At 41.0% G+C, this 18,783-nt stretch overlaps 1 protein-coding gene across 5 annotated transcripts in view; it reads left to right on the forward strand.

Annotated features, from left to right (window-relative positions):
- Positions 1 to 18,783, forward strand: part of RNASEH2B (ribonuclease H2 subunit B) — a 141,231-nt gene that overhangs the window by 29,217 nt on the left and 93,231 nt on the right. For all 5 annotated transcript variants that reach the window (XR_010318213.1, XM_064270174.1, XM_064270175.1 and 2 more), the window contains exon 2: positions 11,647 to 11,757. Coding sequence is in view for 4 of the 5 variants with exons in the window: in XM_064270174.1 (XP_064126244.1) it covers positions 11,647 to 11,757 (111 nt within the window). In the remaining variant the exon portion in view is untranslated. The remainder of the gene's footprint in view (positions 1 to 11,646; positions 11,758 to 18,783) is intronic.

Genomic DNA, 18,783 nt, shown 5'->3' on the forward strand with positions numbered 1-18,783 from the left:
GGGGAAGGTCCTTGTCATCAGTTTTCCCCAGCCAAGGAGTTTCTCAGCACAAGGACCCCAGATCCCAAGGACACACTATTCTCCTGGCTGTTGTTTCTTGGTAATATGAAGTTCCCCTGTCTCCACTTGCTTCTCTCTGCTATATCTCAAAAAGATTGACTTAAGATACAACCTAATCTTTTAGATTGAATCCTGCCTCATTAACATAACTGCCTCTCATCCTGCCAAATTAACATCATAGAGGTAGAATTTACAACACAGAGGAATATCACATAAAATGACAAAATGGTGGACAATCACACAATACTGGGAATCATGGCCTAGGTAAATTGACACATATTTTTGGGGGACGTAATTCAATCCATGACAACTGCCAAAAATTTATACTGTTAATCTTTTTCCCGGTCTTCCCCAAGAAGGATCTACGGCCTTCTACTGTTCACTGAGGAAAAGGAAATAATCAGATATTTTGGGGATTACTGGATACTGGCTCTGAACTGACACTAATTTCAGGAGACCAAAACATCACTATGGCCCACCAGTCAGAGTGAAGGCATATGGAGGCCAGGTTATTAATGGAGTGTTAGCTCATGTCCATCTCATATTGGGTACAGTGGGTCCACAAACTCATCCTGTAGTAATTTCCCCAGTTCCAAAATACATAATTGGAATAGACATATTTATCAACTGACAGAACGCTCGCATTGGATCTCTGATGAGAGGAGTAAGGGCTATTATGGTAGGAAAGCTTAAGTGGAAACCATTAGAAATGCCCCACCTAGGAAAATAGTAAACCAAAAGCAATACCACATTCCTGGAGGGATTGCAGAGATTACTGCCAACATCGAGGACTTGAAGGATGCAGGGGTGGTGATTCCCACCACATCCCCATTCAACCTGCCTATCTGGCCTGTGCAAAAAACAGATGGATCCTGGAGAATGATAGTGGATTATTGAAAACTTAAGGAGGTGGTGACTCCAATTGCAGGTACTGTTCCAGATGTGGTTTCATTGCTTGAGCAAATTAATACATCTCCTGGTACCTAGTATGCAGCTATTTATCTGGCTAATGCCTTTTTCTCCATACCTGTTTTAAAGGACCACCAGAAAACAGTTTGCCTTCAGCAGTCAAGGCTAGCAATACACCTTCACTGTCCAACCTCAAGTGTATATAAACTCTTGAGCCCTGTGTCATAATTTAGTCAGGAGGAATCTTGATCACTTTTCCCTTCCAACAAGATATCATACTAGCCAATCACATTCATGACATGTTGATTGGACCTGGTAAGGAGAAATGTCAAAGCCTTTGGACTTACTGGTAAAACATTTGCGTGATAGAAGGTGGGAAATTAATCCCACAAGAACTCAGGTGCCTTACACCTCAATGAAATTTCTAGGGGTTCAGTGGTGTGGGGCATGCTGTGATATTTGGTTTAAAGTGAAGGATAAGTTACTGCATCTGGTCCCTCCCACAACTAAAAAGGAGGCGTAACACCTGGTGGGCCTCTTTGGATTTGGAGGCAATATATCTCTCATTTGGGTGTGCTACTCCGGCCTGTTTATCAAGTGACTCAAAAAGCTGCTATTTTTGAGTGGTGTCAAGAACAAGAAAAGGCTTTGCAACAGGTTCAGGCTACCATGCAGGTGGCCCTGCCACTTGGGCCATATGATCCAGCTGATCCAATGGTTCTTGAAGTGTCAGTGGCAGATAGGGATGCTCTTTGGATTCTTTGGCAGGACCCTACTGGTGAATCATGGTGCAGACCTTTAGGATTTTGTAGCAAAGCCCTGCTATCCTCTGCTGAAACTACTCTCCTTTTGAGAAACAACTTTTGACTATTACTGGGCCTTAGTAGAGACTGAACACTTAACCATGGGCCAAAAGTCACCACTTGGCCTAACGGCCCATCACAATCTGGGTGCTGTCTGACTAACAGAGTCATAAAGTTGGATGTGCACAGCAGCACTCCATCATTAAATGAAAGTGGTATGTAAAAGATTGGGCCTGAGCAGGACCTGAAGGCACATGTAAGTTGCATGAGGAAGTGGCACAAATGTCCGTGGTCTCCAGTCCTGTCACATTACCTTCCATCTCCCAGTCTGCACCTATGGCCTCATAGGGAGTTCCTTATGATCAGTTGACTGAGGAAGAGAAAACTCGTGACTTGTTTACAGGTGGTTCTGCACAATATACAGGCACCACTTGAAACTGGTCAGCATTCTGGGACCTCCCTGAAGGACAGTGGTGAAGGGAAATCGTCTCAATGGGCAGAACTTCAAGCAGTGCACCTGGTTATTCACTTTGCTTGAAAGGAGAAATGGCCAGATGTGCAATTGTATACTGATTCATGAGTGTGCCCAGTGGTTTGGCTGGATGGTCAGGAACTTGGAAGGAACATGATTGGAAAATTGGAGACAAGGAAGCATGGGGAAGAGGTTTGTGGAAAGATCTTTCTGAATGGTCCATAGAGTGAAGATATTTGTGTCTCATGTGAATGCTCATCAAAGGGTGACCTTGGTGGAGGAGGATTTTAACAATCAGGTGAATAGGATGATGTGTACTGTGGAAACTAGTTATCGTCTTTCCCTAGCCACTCCTGTCATTGCCCAATGGGCTCATGAACAAAGTAGCCATGGTGGCAGGGATGGAGGTTATGCATGGACTCAGCAACATGGGCTTCCACACCCCAAGGCCCACCTGGCTACAACCACTGCTGAGTGTCCAATCTGCCAGTAGCAGAGACTAATACTGAGTGTCCAATATGGCACCATTCCTCAAGGCGATCATCCAGCAACCTGGTAGCAGGTTGACTTCATTGGACCACTTCCATCATAGAAAGGGCAGTGTTTTGTTCTTATTGGAATAGGCACTTAACTGGGTAAGGATTTGGCTTCCCTTCATGCAATACTTCTGCCAAAACTACCATCCACGGACTTACGGAGTGCCTCATCCACCATCATGGTATCCCACACAGCACCACCTCAGATCTAGGGACTCACTTTACAGCAAATGAATTGCGGCAATGGGCCCATGCTCATGAGAATCGTTGGTCTTACCATGTTCCCCATCATCCTGAAGCAGCTGGCTTGGTAGAAACATGGCATGACCTTCTAAAAACACAATTATGATTCCAGCCAGGTGGCAGTAACTTGCAGGGTTAGGGCAGTGTTTTCCAGGAGGCTGTATGTGCTCTAAACCAGCATCCAGTATTTGGTGCTGTTTCTGTGATAGCCAGGATTCATGAGTCCAGGAATCAAGGGGTGGTAACAGGAGAGGCACCACTCACTATTACCCCTAGCAACCCACTCACAAAATTTTTCTCCCCATCCCTGTGACCCTATGCACTGCGGGTCTAGAGTTCTTAGTTCTAAATCGAGGAATGCTCCCACCTGGAGACACATCACTGATTCCATTGAACTGGAAGTTAAGAATGCCACCTAGCAACTTTGGGCTTCTTATACCTCTGGATCAACAGGCTAAGAAAGGAGTTACCATATTGGCTGGTGTGATTGATCCTGATTACCAAGAGAAATCTTACTGATAATACATAATGGAGGTAAAGAAGAGTATGTCTGGAATGCAGGAGAGCCCTTAGGACATCTCTTAGTATTACCATGCCCAGTGATTAACGTCAGTGGAAAACTACAGCAATCCAATTCTGGCATGACTACTCACGGCCCAGACCCTTCAGGAATAAAGGTTTGTGTCACCCCACCAGGTAAAGAAACACGACCAGCTGAAGTGCTTGCTGAGGGCAAAAGGAATATGAAATGGGTGGTGGAAGAAGGTAACTACCAGCTACAACCACGTGACCAGTTGCAGAAACAAGAACTGTAATTGTTAAGAATAGTTTTTCCTTGTATGTGTGCATGAAATATTTTTGTTTTCTTCATTTATAAAACATTAAAAGTAAACAGGCTAGTGCATTTTTGGTTGTCCGCATGCTAGTTGTATCATGTTAGGCACAAATATGACTTTATAATTATCTTTATTTAGAGATAATGTATGATTAAGGTGATGTGTATAGGTGCCACGTTGACAAGGGGTAGACTCTGATGGTTAAGGTTGTGTGTTAACTTGGCTTGGCCATGATTCTCGGTGGTTTGACAGTTATGATGTAGTTTGGCATTTATGTAATGACGTGATCACCTCCATGATGAAATCTGATATAATGTAACCTTCTCCATGATGAGATCTTCTGTGAGCAGCCAGTCAGTTGAAACGGATTTTTCTTGGGGTTATGGCCTGTATCCAATATATATGGACTTTCTGGCAAAGCTCACTGGCTTTTGCTGTGCGTTGAATCCTGCATTTAGCTCATTATCATCTGGCCTCTGATTCTTGGGACTTGCGCCAGCAGCCTGCCATCTAGTCTGCCGATCTTGAATTCATCAGTTTCTGCAGACTGTGAGCCAGCAGCCTGCTATCTGACCTGTGGATCTTGAATTCTTCACCCCTGCAGCTACATGAGTCAGGAGAAGCCTCCAGCCTGACGCCTGACCCACAGACTTGGCACTTGCCAGCCTATATAACCGTGCAAGCTATTTCCTTGATGTAAATCTGTCACTCTGTCTCTCTGTACAGCACTGAGGACGTCCTTGACCCGGAAGAGGGAGAGCATTAACACTATAGGCAGTAGCAGCGCAATACAGCAGGAACCCGGAGACGTGCATGAGACGGTTTGATGGGCTTCCTGGTGCACAGAGAGAGGCAGGAACAGTTCGCTTCCCAGCGCACTGATCAAGAAAGCTGAGATCCTTGGGGCAGGTGGCTTGCTGGCTTGAGTGGGGTTCCTCTGGGCACTTGTTGGTGGAGCTAGGCTTGCCAACCCATGGATGGAGAGAGCTGAGTACCTTCAGGCAGAAGGCTTCCTGGTGGAGTGGGGTATCTCTGAGTACTTACCTGCTGAGCTAAAGAGCTTGGTAACACTTGTCCGAGCAGGTCATAGGCCAGCCCAAGGGCCAAGGGCTGAGAGGCCTACCTATGGGCATGGCGAAGAAGAAGCTGCCTTGACTGAAGAACTGTGCCCTGAGTTTTTCCTGTTATTTCCAAGTTGTTCCTTAGCCTGAATCGTAGCCTGTTATTTCCCTGTGGACTCCATAATTGTGAGCATGGTCTGTGAGTTTTGTCTGGCCATCGGAATGAATTATCAAACACAGCAGAGAAGTAGAGTACTGTGGGAGGGATGGTTCGTGTCAGAGTTGATAAAAAGTTTGGAGAGAGGTGGTGTGTCTGACCTCCAGCTCATGGGAATCAGCTTGGGCTGATATTGTTTCTATTCTCTCCCCCTGAAGTTAGAGATCTGATGCCACGACATTTTTACAGTCTGATAAAAAGGCATATATGAAAAACCTGCAGCTTACATCATACTTAATGGTGAAAGACTAAATGCTTTCCCCTAAGATCAGGAACAAGAGACTGATGTCCCCTTTCACCACTTCTATTTAATATTATCCTTGAGGTTCTAGCCGGAGTAATTAGGCAAGAAAGAGAGAGAAAAAAAGACATCTGGATTGGAAAGGAAGTAAATTTGGCAGATGAAATTATTTTGCATATGGAAAGTTCTGAAGAATACATAAGAAAACTGTTCTTGTTAGTTGCCATCAAGTTGATTCCATCTCATGGTGACCTCGTGTGTGCAGAGTAAAACTGTTCTCCGTGGGGTTTTCCAGGCTGTGACCTTCTGGAAGCAGATCACCAGGCCTGCCTTCTAAGGTGCCCCTGGGTGGGTTCAAACTGCCAGCCTTTTGGCTGATAGTCAAACACTTAACCGTTTGCACCACCTAGGGAACCTAGAAAACTATTAGAACTAATAAACGACTTCAGCAAAGTTACAGGACACAAGATTAATATGCAAAAATCAAGTGTGTTTGTATACACTAGCAATGAAAAATCTTGAAGAAAAAAATCCATTTACAATACAAAAAAAATACTTAGGAATAACTTTAATAACGAATTGTAAGACTTGTACACTGAAACTACAAAACACTGTTAAAAGAAATTTAAAAAGATGGAAAGACATTCCATACACATGGAATGGAAGACTTAATATTGTCAAGGTGACAATCTGAAGTACAAGTCTGATGTAAGCAATCCCAGATGGCTTTTTTGTATAAATTGACAAGTTGTTCTATAATGCATATGCAAGGCATCCAAAATTGCCTAAACAATTTTGAAAAAGAAGAACAAAATTGGAAACTTCATATTTCTTGATATCAAAACCAAAAAGCTAAACCAAACCCATTGCTGTCGAGTTGGTTCTGACTCATAGCAACTCTTTAGGACATAGTTGAATTGCTCCACAGCGTTTCTAAGGCTGTAATCTTTACGGAAGCAGACTGCCACGTCTTTCTCCTGTGGAGTGGCTGGTGGGTTCAAACCACTCACCTTTTGGTTGACAGATGAGTGCTTAACCACTGTGCCACTAGGGCTCCTCCTAATATCAAAATTTACTATAAAACTACTGGAATTCAGTCAGTATGATTCTGTCGTAAGGACAGACATAAAGATTAATGGAATGGAGCTGAGAGTCCAGAAATAAACCCTTAAATCTGTGTCAACTTGATATCCAACACGGGTTCCAGGAACATTAAATGAGGAGAGAATAATCCTTTCAACAAATTATCCTTGGATACCTGGATATTCACATACCAGAGAATGGATTTTGACCCCTACCTGACACCATACACAAAAATCAACTAAAAATGGATGGAAGCCTTAAAATAAAAGCTAAAACTTAAACTCCTAGAAAACATACAAGTATTTTTTCTTGACCTTGAACTAGGCAATGGATTCTTAGCTATGACACTGAACACACAAACAACAAAAGAAAAAATAGATAAATCAGAGTTAAATTGTAACAAACTAAAACCTTGTGCTGCAAAAAGTACCATCAAGAAAGTGAAATGACAACCAACAGAATGAGAAAATATTTGTAGCTTATATATCAAATAAGGGAATTGCATCCAGAATATGTAAAGAAATTTTACTACTTGATAATAAAAATACAACACAATTAAAAAATTGGCAAAGGATTTGAATTTGGACAGATTTGAGTATTTGAAAAATATATACAAATGGCCAATAAGCACATGAAAATATGTTCAACATCATTAGTCATTAGGGAAATACAAATCAAAACTACAATGGGAATACCACTTTATACCCACTTGGGTGGATATAATTAAAAAGACAGAAAATAACAAGTGTTGGTGAGGCTGTGGAGAAATTACAACGCTCATATGCTGCTGGTGGGAACATAAAATGGTGGAGTCACTTGGAACAAGAGTCTGGTAGTTGTTCAAAAGTTTAAACATAGAGTTCTCCTATGACCCAGGAGCCTGAGTGGTACAAGCAGTTTGCAACTGGCTGCTAGCATAAAGGTTGGCAGTTCAAATCTACCCAGCATCTCTACAGAAGAAAGGCCTGGTGAACTGCTTCCATAAAGATCACAGCCCAGAAAACCCCATGGAGCAGCTCTACTCTGTAACACATGGGGTCGCCGTGAATTGTGGCTGACTCGATGGTACCTAATGACAACTATATATACATATATATGTATACCCAACAGAAATGAAAACATGTCCACACAAAACTTGTACATGAATGTTCATAGCAGCATTATTTACAATAGGAAAAAAAGTGGAAACAACCCAAATACCCATCAACTGGTGAATGGATAAACAAAATGTGGTCTATCCATACAATGGAATAGTATTTGCCTGCAAAAAAACTACTGAAACATGCTACAACCTGAATGAACTCTGAAACATCATGCTATATGGTCACAAAAGACCATACATATTGTAGGATTCCATTCATGTGAAATGTCCAGAATAGGCAAGTCAGTAGACAGAAAGTAGATTACTGGTTGTCTAGGTCTGGGAGAGGGAAAAGAGGGGGAGTGGCTGCTAATGGGTACGGGTTTCCTTTTGGAGTGATGAAAATATTCAGAAATTAAATTGTGGTGATAGTTGCACAACCCTGTGAATATACAACCATTGCATTGTACACTTTACATGGATAAATTTTATGCTATGTGAATTATGTCTCAATAAAGCTGTTTAAAAAAATCCAGTTTGTATTTTACACTTCCAGCACGTCACAGATCACAGTCACCACATTTCTTCAAGTGCTCAATAGTCATGAATCTCTTCACTTTTTACATGTTGAAATGAACAGATATTGGATGTATTGGGTTAAATAAAATTTATTATTCAAATTAATTTTACCTGTTTTTGATGTGACTCCTAGGAAGTTTTACATCATATATTTGGCTCCTGTTTGTGGCATGCATTTTACTTCAACTGGACGGTGCAGTTCTAGACCCAGGGCCTCCAGGTTCCAGCACACCTGGCCCTTTGCTCCGCCCTGTAGAGACTGGATGATTGAGAGGGGCCTGCAGAGCGTGAGGATTGATGGACTAGGTTGGAAAAGAGATAGGCAAGGGAAGATGAAGGGATGTATTGGATGCATTTCTTCTGTGAAGGCACAGGCTTTGTTTTATTCACAACTATTTTCTTAGTGCCTAGTACAGTGCCTGGAAACCCTGTGGTGTAGTGGTCAATCCGCCAGGCACTCCTTGGAAACTATGGGGCAGTTCTGCTCTGTCCTATAGGGTCTTAAGAGTCGGAATCTATTCGACGGCAATGGATTTGATTTTTTTTTTGGCTCAGCACAGTGCCTGAACTGGTAACATGAAATTGGTACTATAATAAAGTTCAATAAGAGGTGGTATTTATTACCGAATGGTTTTTTACTCAGCACGTGATACTTACCAGGCCTTGCAGTAGGTCCATACGATATAGTAAATGAAAAGGCGGTTTAGTAAGGACAGACACGACAATTGGTAATTATCCAGCCATGAGATGTGTGTGCAAGATACTAAAGGGGACTGAGAGGAACTAGAGTGATTGTTGCCATTGGAGAATGTGAGTTTGTTCTGGCCAGGTGTTTTGATTTTGCAGGAAAAAACCTTTGCCTAATACTTTTTTTTTTCATAATAGGGGAATATATTTGAAGTCTGCAACTTCATGTAAAATTACCTGGTTTTCAGATATCGGCACCTAATTAAAATTTTTTGAAATGTGCATTTTAAAACCCTTTTGCGAACAGGGTTTAGCTCCAGGAGCCAGCTAAAGATATAGCTGGTGAAGTGAATGCATAATTCTTTCAATCCTTAGCTATCAAAAGCAATGAACTTAGCCAGGGCTAGCACAGAAACCTTCCCAGACATTCTTGTCGAGGTTATATTGTCCATCATAGGGTATCAAAGTCCATGTATTTCTTCTTTGTAGTAGTTGTTACATCTGTAATCTACATTTGTGTGTGTGTGTTTCTCTTTTTATTGTAAAAATATAGCTAACACAGCATTTGCCAATTCAATATTTTTCACATGTACAATTCAATGAAAATATTATTTTTAATCTCTGTCTCTATCATGGAACTTCCATAAGCTCTGTGAAGGCAGATACTGGATCTATTTTGCCAGTCTTTGATAAGTGAATGGAGGAAATAGACAGGAAAGACTAATTTTTAAAAAAATTTTTATTGTGCTTTAAGTGAAAGTTTACAAATCAAGTCAGTCTCTCACACAAAAACTTATATAAACCTTGCTACATACTCCCAGTTGCTCTCCCCCTAATGACACAGCCTTCTCCCTCCCTCCACTCTCTCTTTTTGTGCCCATTTCGCCAGCTTTTAACCCCCTCTACCTCTCATCTCCCCTCCAGGCAGAAGATGCCAACATAGTCTCAAGTGTCCACCTGATCCAAGAGGCTCACTCCTCACCAGCATCCCTCTCCAACCCGTTGTCCAGTCCAATCCATGTCTGAAGAGTTGGCTTTGGGGATGGTTCCTCTCCTGGGCCAACAGAAGGTCTGGGGGCCATGACCACCTGGGCCCTTCTAGTCTCAGTCAGACCATTAAGTCTGCTCTTTTTACGAGATTTGGGGTCTGCATCCCACTACTCTCCTGCTCCCTCAGGGGTTCTGTATTGTGTTCCCTGTCAGGGCAGTCATTGGTTGTAGCCAGGCACCATCTAGTTCCTCTGGTCTCAGGCTGATGTAGTCTCTGGTTCATGTGGCCCTTTTCTATCTCTTGGGCTTGTAATTACCTTGTGACCTTGGTGTTCTTCATTCTCCTTTGATCCAGGTGGGTTGAGACCAATTGATGCATCTTAGATGGCCGATTGCTAGCATTTAAAACCCCAGACAGCACTCTCCAAAGTGGGATGAAGAATGTTATCTTAACAGATTTTATTACGCCAATTGACTTAGATATCCCCTGAAACCATGGTCCCCAAACCCCTGCCCCTGCTACGCTGGCCTTCGAAGCATTCAGTTTATTCCGGAAACTTCTTTGCTTTTGGTTTGGTCCAGTTGTGCTGACCTCGCCTGTATCGTGTGTTGTCTGTGAAAGACTAATTTTGAAATACAGTCTCTAGCTACAAAGAGGCAAAACACCCAAAGTATGGGGTCTCACTTGGAATTCTTGGTTGAAAGATTCACTTAGACAGCAAGTTGTTTTGTCTACCCAGGGTAAGAAAAGATGATTTTTTTCTCCCCACTGAGTAGACATTTTAATGTTATTTACCCTAGTGTATCTCAGATCTATCATGGAGAACACTGAGGTTTGCTGTATAACTCCTTCATGTCAGCATTTATTTGTAGTTAGTAATTCTGGCACTTCTTGTAGTTTGACATTTTTGACTATAGCTAATCTTCTGGACTTACAGCTCTTCCTGGGAAAATAAGAAACACTGCTTCCCTTGAACAGCTATTATAATTACTATTTTTTTTACTTTTGATATTTTTTAATTTTAATTATTTTAAGCTCTGGAGGAATGGGATAGCTGAAGGAAAACGTAAGGATCATTAGAACCGGAGCTTTCTATATACAAAAAGCAACACTAATTCACCAAGTTAAAGTTGAAAGATCTGCTGGAGTAGTGAAATAGAATAAGGTGGTATATTGCTGAAATAGAGAGTGGTCACCTTTTCTGTGCCTTGAGATCTAGGGAAGATACGTGATACTGGAAAAGTGTGAATCACAGCAGGGAGAAAAAGGAGAGAAAACCAATCTGTTTTAGTTAGTTTTTTGGAAAATTTTTTAACAGTGCTAAACTTTATCCTTTACATTTTTATCTGGAAATGAGTTGCAAAAAGGAAATTCTTCAATGATTTAAAATTGAATCATTTATATAACATTCTCAAAATGACAAAAATAAAGAGATGGAGAACAGATTAGTGGTTACCAGGGGTTAGGATGGGCAGGTGGGTTCTGTCAGTTTTGGTTAATGTATTTTGAAGTTCTCTGTGTTTGGATGCATATCCAGTTAGGATTGTTATGCGCCGCCCCCCGCCCCCCTTTTTAGATTGCATTGTGCTTCAGGTGAGAGTTTACAGCTCAAGTTAATTTCTCATTAAAAAATTTATACACATATTGTTTTGTGATATTGGTTGTGATTCCCACAATGTGACAGTACACTCCCCCTTTCCATCCTGGGTTCCCGTTGTCCATTCGTCCAGTTTGTATCCCTTCCTGGCTTCTCGACTTACTTTTGGACAGGAGTTGATCATTTGGTCTTGTATGCCTGATTAAACTAAGAAGCACGTTCGTCATGTGCGTCATTTTTTGTTCTGTAGGCCTGCCCAATCTTTGTCTGAAAAGTGGACTTCGGGGATGGTTTCAGTTCTGGGTTAGCAGGGTGTCCAGGAGCCATAGTCTTGGGGGTTCTTCCAGTCTCCGTCAGACCGGTAAGTCTGGTCTTTTTTTGTGAATTTGAATTCTTTTCTACATTTGCCTCCTGTTCTGTCCGCAACTCTGTGTTGTGATCCCTGTCAGAGCGGTTGGTGGTGGTAGCAGGGCACCATCTGGTTCTTCTGGACTCAGGCTGGTAGAGTCTCTGGTTTACGTGTTCCTTTAGTCGTTTAGGCTAATATTTTCCTTGTGTCTTTGGTTTTCTTCATTCTCTTTTGGTCCGGACAGAATGGGACCAGTAGATGTCCCTGAGATGGCTGCCCATAAGCTTTTAAGGCCCCAGATGCTATTCACCAAAGTTGAATGTAGAACATTTTCTTTATGAACTTTGTTATGCCAGTAGACCTAGATGACCACCCATAACCATGGACCCAATGCCTCAGCCCTCGTAACTCAGTCGCTCAGGGTGTTTGAATGTGTCTAGGAAACTTCCGTGCTTTAGCTTTAGTCCAGTTGTGCTGACTTCCCCAACATTGTGTGTTGTCCTCCTCTTCATCCAAGTTAATACTTGTCTACTGTCTAGTTAGTGACTTCCTCTTCCTCTCCCTCCCATGCTCTTAACTATCAATTTTTCTGCGTGTAAACCTTTTCTTGAGTTCTTATAATATTGGTGTCATACAATGTTTGCCCTTTTGTGATTGACTTATTTCACTCAGCGTAATGCCCTCCAGATTCATCCAAGTTGTGAAATGTTTCGTGGATTCATCATTGTTCTTTTATCATTGTGTAGTATTCCATTGTGTGTATGTACCATAATTTTTTTATCCATTCTTCTGTTGATGGGCATTTAGGTTGTTTCCATCTCTTTGCTATTGTGGATAGTGCTATAGTGAACATGGGTGTGCTTATGTCTATTTGTGTGACAGCTCTTATTTCTTTAGGGTATATTCCTTGGAGTGGGATTGCTGGATCATATGGCATTTCTATTTCTAACTTTTTAAGGAAGCACCATATCGTTTTCCAAAGTGGTTCTACCATTTTATATTACTACCAGCAGTGCCATTAGAGTTCCAGTCTCCCTGCAGCCTCTCCAACTTTTGTTATTTTCTATTTTTTTTTTTTTATTAGTACCAGTAATGTTGGGGTGAGGTATCTCATCATAGTTTTGATTTGCATTTTGTTTTAATGGGTAGTAGTCTTGAGCATTTCCTCATGTTAGCCACCTTGAATGTCTTCTTTGGTAAAATGTCTGTTCACATCTTTGGCCCTTTTTAAAATTGGATTATTTGTCTTTTTGTTATAGAGGTGTTGGATTTTCCTATAATTTTAGAGATTAGACCTTTGTTGGATTTGTAATAGTCAAAAATTTTTTCCCATTCTGTAGGCTCTTTTTACTCTTTTGGCTGAAGTCTTTTGTTGAGCATTGTTTAATTTTTAGGAGCTCCCAGTTATCTAGTTTCTCTTCTGGTGTTTGTACATTGTGTATACTAGTTATGCCATGTATTAGGGCCCCTAGCATTGTCCCTATTTTTTCTTCCAAGATCTTTATTGTTTTAGATTTTATATTTAGGTCTTTGATCTGTTTTGAGTTAATTTTTGTACATGGTGTGAGTATGGAATTTGTTTCATTTTTTTATAGGTAAACAAAACAAAACCAACCCCATTGCCATCTATTCTGACTCGTAGCAACCCAACAGATTAGAACTGCCCCATAGGGTTTCCAAGGAGTGGCTGGTGGATTCAAACTGCCAACCTTTTGGTTGGCAGCCATAGCTTCTAACCACCATACCACCAGGGCTCCTTTTTATAGATGGACATCCAGTTGTGCTTAACAAATGTGTTTAACCATTTGTTAAAGAAACTGTCTTTTCCCCATTTACTTGACTTCGGTGCTTTGTCAAACTTCAGCTGCTCATAAATAAATGGATTTACGTCTGGGTTGTCAGTTCTCTTCCATTGGTCTATGTGTCTGTTGTTGTATCAGTACTAGGCTGTTTTTTTTATCACCGTGGCTGTATAATAGGTTCTAAAATCAGGTACCGTGAGGCCTCCCAGTTCGTTCTTCTTTTTCAGTAATGCTTTACTTATCAGGGGCTCTTCCCTTTCCATATAAAGTTGATGATTTTTTTTTTCCCCGTCTCATTGAAGAATACTGTTGTAATTTGGATCAGGACTGCATTGTATCTGTAGATCACCTTGGGTAGAATCGACATTTTCACAATGTTGAGTCTTCCTGTTCATGAGCATGGTATGTTTTCCCACTTCTGTAGGTCTCTTTTGGTTTCTTGCAGTAGTGTTTTGTAGTTTTCTTTGTATAGGTCTTTTACATCCTGGTTAGATTTATTCCAAAATACTTTATCTTCTTGGGGGATATTGTAAATGGTATTGATTTGGTGATTTCCTTTTTGAAGTTCTCTTTGTTGATGTAGACGAATTCAATTGATTTTTGTATGTTTATCTGGTATCGTGCTACTTTGCTGGAATCTTCTATTAGTTCCAGTAGCTTTCTTGTGGATTTTCTGCAGTTTTCTGTGTGTAAGTTCATATCACCTGTGAATAAGGATCGTTTTACCTCTTCCTTACTAATTTGGATGCCCTTTCTTTTTCTTGCCTTATTGCTCTAGGTAGACCTTCCGGCATAATGTTGAGTAAGAGTGGTAATACAGGGCGTGCTCAAGGGAAATACTTTTAGTCTCTCTCCATTGAGAATGATGTTGGTTATTGGTTTTGTATAAATATCCTTTATTATGTTAAAGAATTTTCCTTGTATTCTATTTTGCTGAGAGTTTTTATCAGTAATAGGTGTTGAACTTTGTCAGATGCCCTTTCTGTGTCTACTAACATGATCATGTGGTTCTTTGTTTTATTTATGTGGCCGATTGCATTGATTGATTTTCTAATGTTGAACCATCCTTGCATACCTGGTATGAATCCCACTTGGTTATGATGTATTATTTTTTAGACATGCTGTTGAATTCTATGGGCCAGAATTTTGTGGATAATTTTTGTGTCTGTTTTCATGAGGGATATTTGTCTGTAGTTTTCTTTTTTTTGAGTTGTCTTTGCCTGGCTTTGGTATTAGGGTTATGCTGGCTTCATAGAATGGGTTTGGGAGTATTCTTTCCTTTTCTATGCTCTGAAATAGCTTGAGTAGTATTGCTTTGAGCTCTTTTCTGAAAGTTTGGTAGAATTCTCCAGTGAAGCTGTCCAGGCCAGGGCCTTTTTTTTTAACCTCTTCAATCCCTTCTTTTGCCATGGATCTATTTAGTTTTTTTTTTTTTTTAAACCTCAGTTTGTGGTCATTAAGGTAATTAGTGTGTTTCTCAAAATTTGTGCATTTCCTCTAGGTTGAAGTGCAATTTTTCATAATATTCTGTTATGATCCTTTTTATTTGTTGGGTCTATTGTGATATCACCTGTCTCATTTCTTATTCAGGTTATTTGCTTCCTCTTCTGTTTTTCTTTTGTCAGTTTGGCCAACAATTTGTTGATTTTACTGATTTTTTTCAAAGAACCAACTTATGATCTCGTTATTTCTATTGTTTTTCTATTCTCTATATCATTTGTTTCTGCTCTAATCTTTATTATTTCATTTCTTCTGGTGCCTGAGGGCTTCTTTTGCTGCTCTCTTTCTTTTTGTTCAAGTTGTGGGGTTAATGTTTTGATTTTGGCTCTTTCTTCTTTTTTGATGTATGTGTCTATTGCCTGCATGGTTTCTGCTGAGTAATCAGAGCTTAGTCTTATTGGTTCTCCTTTGTCGGTGATTTTTCATTTATACTTAGCCACTCTCAGGATTCTTTGTCTTTGGTTTTGGCACGTTTGATTGTGATATGTCTCCCTGACTTTCTTTTGGGGTCTTTCCTATATGAGGTTTGTTGAGCTTCTTGGATAGATATCTTCTCGTCTTTCATGACATTAGGGAAGTTTTCTGGCAGCAAATCTTCAATAATTGTCTTTTAGTTTTCTGTTATCCTCTCCTGTTTTGGTACTTCGATCACTCCTAGGTTTTTCCTCTTGATAGTATCCTACATAATTCTTAGGCTTTCTTCATTTTTCTTCATTCTTTTTTCTGATTTTTTCTCAAACAAATTGGTGTCAAGGGATTTATCTTCAGTCTTACTAATTCTGATGTCCATTGTGTCAGTTCTGCTCGTATGACCTTCTACTGAGTTGTCTAATTCTGAAATTTTATTGTTAATCTTTTGGTCTTCTAGTTGCTGTTTTTGTTTGGTTTCTAGCAGGCTGTTTATTGTCTTTTTTTTTTTTCCTTTATTGTTTTCCTGAATTCTTCTATTGCTTTATCTGTGTGTTCCTTGTCTTGGTCTGTGTTTTGCCTGATCTTGTCCTTGACCTCTTGGACAGCTCTGTACATTAGTCTTTTTTGAAGTTTTTATCAGGTAGCTCCATTGCCTTACCTTCCTGTGGAAGGTTTTCCGCTTCTTTATCTTGGTCACTTGTTGGAGCCATCTTGTCCTTCCTCTTTATATGATTTGATATTGACTGCTCCTTGGAAACTCTACGGGGCAGTTCTGTTCTGTCCTACAGTGTCACTATGAGTCAGAGTCGACTTGATGGCACTGGGGGTTGGGGGGTTGTCTTCAAGGCATCAATAAGTTACTATGTTTATTTATTGTATTTTTGTTTACTGATCCTGACTTTTGTTTTGATCTGTCCAGGTAGGTTGGGCATGTGTGCTACTCTGGTTGTTGGCATCGTTGAAGCTCTCACCAACTGTTTCCAGGTGGTCAGAGCAGCTAGTAGGTGTGTGAGCTCAGGAGTCTGTTCACTGTTCTTGCAGGGGCACTGAAGATGTAGATGATGTTTTTGGTGAGGTGATGAATCTGTCCTGCTGGCCACCTGGCCGTGGGTGCAGTAGGTGTTCTCCCTGGTCATTGGGTTGGGTGTTGTGTGTGCACTCCACCACTGGTTGGTCAGGGTGCAGGTGCCAGGTCATTGGTCACCAAGTGTGTGGTGTGGAGACTCTCGCCTACAGTTCTGGGTGGGCAGGCCTGTGTGGGAGTGTTTGGAGCAGGTGCAGGTCTCTGGTTGCAGTGCGGGACAAGGTCTGGGGTTCTTGGCTGCCCCCAGGTGTCCAGATGAAGAATGTGTCCCTGTCCAGTAGAGCACATGGAAGGGAGGGTAGTGCAGCCGATCCTTGGGCACCTGGTGCCATTCTCATGGATGGCTAGGTGGAATGGGTGGTACCACCAGCCCTCATGCCCCTGGTGTGGGTGGGTGAGATCCCTTCTTAGGGGGCAGGGCAGTGTCAAATGTCAAAAATTTGCAGCTTCCACTTGGCTTCTGCAGGTGAAAATGGGCTTCAGGCGCATTCCCTGTCCGTTTTCTCCTAATGAGGGTGTGTGGTGTCTAGTCAGCGTAGGTGAAGGCACTGCAAGTCCATGGAACCCCTGTGCTAGTGGCTGAGCTAAGGAGCAGGTGCCTCCAGACTTGGCCATGAGTTCCAGGCCTAGGGGTCATGGTGGTGTTGAATGCCGCTGGACTGGTGTTGAATCGGGGAGGGGGATGAGTGAGGAAAAGGGAATACTCCTCAGCCGTGGAGCTCTGGTGGGGGGAAGGGTTATGGTGTGTGCATGGTGGTTTGGGAGCTTGCACTTAACTTTCACAGGTCTGCTGTTGCTCCTGTTTGGTTCTGGAGGTGCGTGCAGATTTGCTGCTGCTTTGCTGCACCAGATGGGGTGGGTTTTGGCTTGGGATGTTGCTGTTTGTGTCACCCTGTGTGTGCTGTGCAGATTCAGCTAGCAGAACACTGGTGATCCATGATCCATAATTCCTCATTTCCACTGTTTTTGAGTTGTCCTTCCTCCCACATGTTGCTCAGTCCAATTCTTCATCTCTGTCTTTGATGATTAGAGTTCCTAGATTATCACATATATCCAATTAACTGGTTGTTTTGGGATCTCTGTTGTAAGAGGGATAACATGAAGCATCTGACTATTCTGCCATCTTGGCCCCGCTCCCTATGTCCTTTTTTTTTTTTTTTTTTATTTTATTTTACATGGTTTACACAGCAAATTAGTTCTCATTAAATAATTAATATGCATTTTCTTCTGATGTCCTCTTGCTTAATTGACCTTTCTATTATTACAAAAGTGGGTGATGCAAGCGGTTTTGCAGTTGGCTGCTAACCTAAATGTTGGCGGGTCAAACCCATCTAGAAGCTCTGTGAAAGAAAATCCTGGCAAACTGCTTCCATAAAGATTATAGCCAAGAAAACCCTACGGAGCAGTTCTACTTTGTAGCACATGGGGTCACCATGAGTCTGAATTGACTTGTTGGCAATGGGTATCATTATGAAGTGACCTTCTTTTATTAGTGTAGCCATCTCATCTTTCTTTTTTTAATTAGTGTTACCATGTTATGAGAAACCCTGGTGGCATAGTGGTTAAGAGCTACGGCTGTTAACCAAAAGGTTGGCAGTGTGAATCCACCAGGTGCTCCTTGGAAACCCTATGGGGCAGTTCTGCTCTATTCTATAGGGTCGCTGTGAGTTGGAATTGACTAGACAGTAATGAGTTTTGACCATGTTATGTCTTCTTTCTTTTTACATTTAACCTACATATGTCTATATGTAAAATGTGTTTCTCATAAGCAGCATATAGTTTTGTCTTTTTTTTTTTAATCCAATCTGATAATTTCTGCCTTTTAATTGGGGTGTTTAGACTATTTACATTTAATGTAATTATTGATATGGTTAGGTTTGAGTCTGTCACCTTGCTGTTTGTTTTCAAATTATCTCATCTGTTCTTTCTACCACCTTTACTCTTTCTGCCTTCTTTTGGATCAACTGATTTTATTTTTTTTATGATTCTATTTCATCTCTTTTGTTGTATCATTAGTGATTTGTTTTGTTATTTAGTGGTTGCTTTTTTTTTTATTTTTTAGGGTTTATTGTCTACATGTTTAACTTATCACATTCTACCTTTAGATGATATTATACCACTTCACACATGCTATAAGAAACTTAAAAAACAATAATATATTTACATTTCTCCTCTCCCGGCCTTTATGCTATTGTTTTCATACATTTTACTTATACATGTGTTATAAACCCCACACTAAAT

This window comes from Loxodonta africana, chromosome 17, assembly GCF_030014295.1.
Source record: "Loxodonta africana isolate mLoxAfr1 chromosome 17, mLoxAfr1.hap2, whole genome shotgun sequence".
In the NCBI taxonomy this organism is placed as follows: domain Eukaryota; kingdom Metazoa; phylum Chordata; class Mammalia; order Proboscidea; family Elephantidae; genus Loxodonta; species Loxodonta africana.